This window comes from Nothoprocta perdicaria, unplaced genomic scaffold (assembly GCF_003342845.1).
Source record: "Nothoprocta perdicaria isolate Ctin4 unplaced genomic scaffold, notPer1 scaffold_86, whole genome shotgun sequence".
NCBI lineage: Eukaryota > Metazoa > Chordata > Aves > Tinamiformes > Tinamidae > Nothoprocta > Nothoprocta perdicaria.
This window is the reverse complement of record NW_020456154.1, coordinates 9,363-16,041: the sequence shown is the minus strand read 5'-3', so window position 1 is coordinate 16,041 and position 6,679 is coordinate 9,363. Positions and strand designations below refer to the sequence as shown.

Here is a 6,679-nt window from a genome sequence, read left to right as displayed (position 1 = left end):
TTACCAACCATGTTGTTTCTTATCACCTAAAAAAAAAAAAAAAAAGTAATACAAAGTATTAATAGCTCATCTTAACAGTAAGCTTTTGATAACCTCAGGTACCAACTACCACCTTTGTTCTCTTAGCCGTTGCCACAATAATCCCACTCATCCCACAGGACTGGATGTTTTCAGTTTATAGAAGAACCTTCAATTTGCCCTTGCTGAGCGGATACTTAATTCCCCTTGACTTAAGACTACCTCTGCTCACCTCTAAGAACAGCAGAGTTGGGGTTTTCTGTACTTTTGACTTGGCATTCCTACTTTAAGCAAGCTATTTACCTACCAAATATTGGTCCTGTTACGTATTTTTATTCCGAATCAGTCCCCCCCTACTCACAGAAGGAAGTTTATTATCTAATTAGCTTACCTTTAACAACTTATGCTGCTGCAGTGTTTCACGAGATACATTCAGAGGAAGATCATCAGAATCCACCTAATTTAAGAAAATACTTGTAAAATATATCCAAGAATATTTGAAGACTGAGGTCAAATACAACGAATATGCGATACTTACGACACCCTTAACAAAGTTGAGGTATTTGGGCATCATGTCATGGAAGTCATCTGTGATGAACACTCTTCGAACATACAGCTGAATTTTAGAGAAACAGTAATCAGATTATTATGAAAGTTTTGTTTATTTTTAGACCAGAATCAAGAAACACTTGTTTAATTTACCTTTATGAAATCACTTTTTTTGGATCCATATTCATCAAACAGGCCACGTGGAGCAGAATTAGGAACAAACAAGATGGATTTGAAAGTTACTTCCCCCTCAGCAGTGAAGTGGATGTAAGCCATAGGATCATCATGTTCCTGCAAAGAAAATTCTTTTAATTGACAGTGGAAAGATATTAGCAAAACAAATTCATTTTGAAAAAGGTTTTTGCAAGATCTAGGTGTTTATGGAAAAATAAAACAAAAAACCCTACCTCCTCAGGCTTCATTAGACTGTATTAAAGGGAAAAATGCCTTATTCGGCCAAAATACAAGTAATACAAGAGAGTTACTAGTCCTATTTAAAGCCACAACTAAAAGCAAATCTAGGCTTGCTGTCTGGAATTCATTCAGTCTACAGACCAACACCAACTAACTCATTATTCAAAGGTAAATCCATTCTATGAACATCCAGTCACCATAACATGTACATAGCATAAGATACTTTAGCTAATCTGCTGTTCTGGAACAATTCTTCAGTCTTGGAAATTACCTTGGAAAAGGTTTTGTAAAAAGCTTTGTATTCATCTTCTTYGACTTCCTTAGACGGCCTCTGCCAGATTGGTTTGATGTCGTTCATCAGCTCCCAATCCCAAACAGTCTTTTCAACCTATATATATATACACACACACACACAACATATTACATGCTTTACTAGGAATTCATCAGTTAAAGAAATTCCACCAAAGAACTCTAGATCATAAAATAGCAGGGAAAAACAGAAACACAACATCTATATGAATGGTGCTGCGCTTAAGCGCTATATAGTGCACAGCACTTAAAAGTATAAGCACATGGCAAGGAGTCTACACTACCCTATGGCCAACATACATTTAGTGCATCCATTGCTAGTGAGGATATTTATTCCAACACCATTCTGAAGAAAGCTTCCGAACAGAGCATATTCAACCCAAACTATTTAATGTTATTGAACTGAAGTTCACTGTCACTTCAAAGAGACTTCACTGCATAAACTCAAACTGTTCCAGGAACACAGCCTCCTGAGGCAGCCATTTGCTCCATTTCAACAAAATTTACCTACTTTCCATTTTCTTTACTGACATATCTAATCACACACATAAGGATTTTTTTGAAAAGTGCACACACTGAAGTGCCTCTCTAACAGGTTACCTATGCAAACGGCTGAAATAACTGTCCTGAGTTACAAGACCTCTGAAGGCTGACAGAGCTCACCTTTTTCGTTTTTGGTTTCTTTTCTTCCTCCTCCTCCTCAACTGCAGCTTCATCATCATCTGTTTCTTCTTTCTCCTTTGCTTCTTCCTCCTCAACGGGCTCCTCAACAGTTTCTGTCTGGAAACAACAGGAAAGGGGCCTCAGCCTGTTTGCTTTCCTACCAGGTAACTTCCAGTATTCTCTGAGAAACAGTCAGAATACCAGTTTAACTTGTGTGATTTGCCCATGGCAAGCCATTTCTGCAGAGGCCACTCCATGTTCAGTTGCACTTATTCACAAACACATAGCGTTCATGCAACACGCTGGGAGGCCACTCCAGTCAATTAGGAGAATTCAGCTTTACCAGCACTGAATATACAGGCTCACCATGGACCGAGATGATTTAAAGTTACTGCCACACTGAAAGAACGATTAAGCTGTTTAAAAAAGCCAATATTTTAGCAGTTATTGTAAGGACATATACAGTGGTTCTGTCTGACACCTAAGGAAAGCTTCTACCAGACAAGACTCCATTGCATGGCCAAGAAAACATTTTTAGCACGGGTCTTGTCTCCTTTGGCAAAACATTATTTCTAAAGAATCAAAGCCAAGTCCCTTGAAAAAATAGTTTTAGACAGTCAGGAAATCCCACGCTAACGCTATAAAGAAAACAAACAACCAACCCCCTCCACACACCTCACCACAAACCTTGTACTGACTTAACCCTCAGTTAAAAAGATACTGACCTTGCTGCTCCACACATATATGGGGAAGTTTATGAATTGCGAGTATTTCTTGACTAGATTTTTAACAGTATCCAGTTCGAGGTAGTCAGATGCTTCCTCTTTTAAGACAAGGCTAAAGACAGAACAGAAACCCCACTAATTCAAAATCTGAGACCAGTACTTTGAAAGACTTACAGAAACAGGAATACCTTCTCACTGTTGCTGTGATTCTAGTTTACCTAATCACAACAGAACTAGTAAAAAGCTCCCTTTGCTTCCCAATAATACAACTCTTTTTGAAATAATCACATTGAAGATTGGCAGTGCAGTTCAAAGATTAAAACAACCAACCAACCACCCTCAAATCACATTCATTACAGTGATCAGGCTATTGAGGTCCTCTTACTGATTTCATTTGAAACTAAAACACTGTAAGGAACTTCTTTCCCCTCATACTTCTGAAAAGGAGGGTCTAGATGACAAATTCATATGCCTGAGGTGATGAAGCAAAAGGGCTGTCAAGGTACTTCTAGTTTTGTATTTGTATCAGACTAGTCCCACTAGGGAATAAGCAGCAATCTGTTTCCAAGATGAAGCTCTACATCCCTTTTACCAGTCTCATATAGCCCTAATGGTTTCAGAAGGTATAGAGTTAGCAGGCTGCTGGAAATACCTCCTATTACTTGCTGTCAGTTACCTGTCAAGATACTTGYAATACTCTCAGCTTGTTATGTCATGAGATGAACAAACTGCACTAGAATTCTRCATCATTTTTACATATAATTACTACTTAGGATGCATATGTGAGTTTGACAAGTTGTTTCTACAGGAACCAGAGGATTTATGTATTCACTGGAAYATCTGAGTGATTTTAGTACTGTGAACTATGTATCTGTCTACACATAGAACTTCAAATCAAAGGAAACTGACTTAATTACCTTATGGTTGTACCACGTCCTAAAGTGTTTCCTCTTGGGTCATCAATCACAGAAAACTCATTGGAATCGGACTCCCAAATATGCTGAGTATCATTGTTGTGTTTTGATGTGACAATAACTCTGTCTGCTACTAAGAAAGCAGAATAAAAGCCAACACCAAACTGGCCGATTAATTCAGATGTTGACTGACTGTCATCCTGCATTTCGGTCATCTTGTTTAAGAATTCACTTGTACCAGACTTTGCAATGGTACCCAAGTTTTTAATCAACTCCTCCTTTGTCATGCCAATACCCGTATCTGTAACATGAAGCATGTTCTTCTCTTTGTCACACTGAAAAGGAGAGAAAAAAAAAAAAGATAAAATTTGATTTCACTTTGAACCTTCAGACAAAACACACTACTGTAAAGGAGTGAAAGGAGCCTGGCAACTTATCATCCCATTTTAAACTTGGGTGGCTGTAATAAAGTGAATTCAAAGCAAGAGCAGCAGTTAATTAAAAAATCTACTTTGAAGTACATTTATTTATTAAACCAGAGATATTTTCAATAGACTTAAAAAGTTGAAGGGAACTGCAAAGGTCCTGATCTAGTACTCATGGTTTGAGTTCAAATCATCATTAAGCAATCAGCTTACAAGGTTATTGAGACACTACCACCTTTTATTCCTTCACCTGCCCCTCAATGGAGTAGGTCTGATAACCACTTTATACTTACCTTGATTTTGACAGTAAGCTCCTCATTACCAGAAAGAGCATTCTCATCAGTTAGAGATATTAACCGTATCTTATCTAAAGCATCAGAAGCATTTGAAATTAGTTCCCTCAGGAAAATCTGAAATAGAAATCAGTAGTCAGGAATTTAAAAATATACACACACACATTTCTATTGCGTTCTACTGAAAAAGGCACCAACCTCTTTATTTTTATATAAGGAGTTGATAATAAGTTTCATCATTCTGTTAACTTCTGCTTGAAATGCAAATTTCTCAGATTTTTCTCTGATTTCTTTTATTTGGGACGCATTTAGACCATCTAGCTGAATAGCTTCTTCTTCTCTGTGAATAGAATTAAAAGCGTTAAGCAATCTTGTTCACATGCTGTACTACTATTTTTACAGTTTAGCAAATCTCAGTATCAGAACAAGTCTTAATTACTGACACATCTAGCCTAAGTTACATGACTAGATGAGAGATGTACAACAGTAACTACCTTTTAGTGCTTAACTTCCACCCAAATAAGACTCAGATGAACATCCTGATTGCAAGTCTTTTTTTTTTCCTCCTCTCTCTTATAAAGAAAGAGAGAGAAGAACAAATACATCTCAAAAGTGCTCTAATCCTCATCACTGGGCACATTTCACAGAAGATCAAGTGTTTTATAGGTATTCCATCATCTGGCATGAAACTCATACTGTTTACCACAAACAGTTACCTGTGGAAATAAATCCCTACTTAACAGCTTTTATGCAACTACTGCTGTTAGACAAAATAAGACGTTAAGAATCCCATTACCTCCAGCTCTCCTCTGTATTATATACAGTTTCACAAACACTAGCCCTCTCCCAGGTGACTATGTCTCTCAGAGCACATTTTGACAAGGTTACTCCCCCCCCACTCCACCCCAACATCTTGTATTTTTTGTGCATATTTAAAAAATGACCCCTAAAATAGCAAGAGTAGTTAACGGTTCCAAAGCAACCAGCCCACACCCCTGCTACCAACCTCTGCACAACTTCGTCATCCGTTCGAGACCCTTCTCTGCTTTTACCCAGGTCATCTTCCACAGTCCCATCCACATCCACTTCATCAGCTCTAACGGACACTGCAGAGAGAGGGAGAGAAAAAAAAAAAAAAACCCACACAAGAAGTGTGACTGAAACAGAAGGCCAATCGGGACTACCAAAAATGCTACCGTGGCTCCCAGATTTACCTAAGGGCTCTGCCCTTGCACCCCACCCCWGGGAGAGTTAGCCCCCCAGGGGACAAGAGAAGGGGAGAAGGGGGCGGCCCGCGGTTCCCCCCCTCCCCCGGGTCACGGGGGCTCCCGTGCAGCCCCTCCCGCCTCGCAGGAGCCCAGCACAGGCAGGGCACGCGGCGCTGCACGACGCCCACCTCCCCCCGCCCCGCCAGGGAAAGGGCTGGGGCGCAGCTGCCCGCGGGCGCCGAGGAGAAGGCGGCTCCTCTCCCCCGGCCCCTGGGGCTCCGACGGCCCCACCCAGGGGCCTCGTTGCCCCCTCCGCGCCCAGCCAGAAGGAAATAAGCGGAGCGCGGGCCCCGCCGCCACCAACGGCCTCTCGCCAGAAGCTTCCAGAAGGCGAGCGCGCGGCCCGGGACTCACCGGCCAGCAGCAGCGTGCAGGCGAGCGCCAGCGCCCACTGCGGCTTCATGGCGCCGGCTGAGCGGGTGGTTTGCTGGGTGGTTCGCCGGTTGGTTGGTTGGTTGGTTGGTCGGTCGTTGCCGCAGAAGCCCCGGGCGGCCCCTGTCCCGCGCTCCCAACCGCCGCCTCGCAGCCCCAGCGCCACCACCGCCAACCGCCGGTGCGGCCCTCCCCCCCCTCCGCCTTATCAATGCGGGGCGCCCAGGCACGGGGGGGCGCCCTCCGCGGCTGGCCACTCAGGGCGTACCACGCCAAACAGGCAGCCACTGGCGAGACGACATGGGCGGGGCCCGCGGCCGCCGCCGCCAATCGCCGCTTTCCATGTGCGGTTTCCTGCGGGCAGAGCGTGGCCGCCGCCCATTGGATGGGGGAGAGGTGCGTTCGGCCAATCACACCCGCGGATGGGCCCAAGCCGCCTGCACGTCCAGTACTTTATTTTTTATTTAATATTTATTTATTTTTAATGAATAAGCCCTAAAATGTTTAGCACCGAGGCCTCGTGGCTTGCAGCGAGCACGGCCGCCCCGAAAAGCGATAAGAACAACCTCCACATGGGCAGAAGGACTCCCCAAGCGCTTCCGGGGGCACCCGGAATATTTACCCTGGAGACGGTCGTTACGGTGACAACCTCTTCCGGCCAGGGCGGCCGCCCCAGCCCCAGATACAGGAGCTGGGGAGGAGGGCGCGAGGGTCAGGAGGGGAAGGGCA

At 43.5% G+C, this 6,679-nt stretch overlaps 1 protein-coding gene across 1 annotated transcript in view; it reads right to left on the bottom strand.

The window, feature by feature from the left end:
- HSP90B1 (heat shock protein 90 beta family member 1) overlaps window positions 1-6,062 on the bottom strand; it is a 10,327-nt gene extending 4,265 nt beyond the window's left edge. The window contains exons 1-11 of the mRNA XM_026052224.1: window positions 5,933-6,062; window positions 5,317-5,416; window positions 4,509-4,650; window positions 4,311-4,427; window positions 3,596-3,927; window positions 2,679-2,790; window positions 1,954-2,070; window positions 1,253-1,369; window positions 721-858; window positions 557-634; window positions 410-475 (exon numbers count right to left, since the gene is read on the bottom strand). Of these exons, the coding sequence (XP_025908009.1) occupies window positions 410-475; window positions 557-634; window positions 721-858; window positions 1,253-1,369; window positions 1,954-2,070; window positions 2,679-2,790; window positions 3,596-3,927; window positions 4,311-4,427; window positions 4,509-4,650; window positions 5,317-5,416; window positions 5,933-5,981 (1,368 nt within the window). The 5' untranslated portion in view covers window positions 5,982-6,062. The remainder of the gene's footprint in view (window positions 1-409; window positions 476-556; window positions 635-720; window positions 859-1,252; window positions 1,370-1,953; window positions 2,071-2,678; window positions 2,791-3,595; window positions 3,928-4,310; window positions 4,428-4,508; window positions 4,651-5,316; window positions 5,417-5,932) is intronic.
- Window positions 6,063-6,679: the final 617 nt, after the last annotated feature.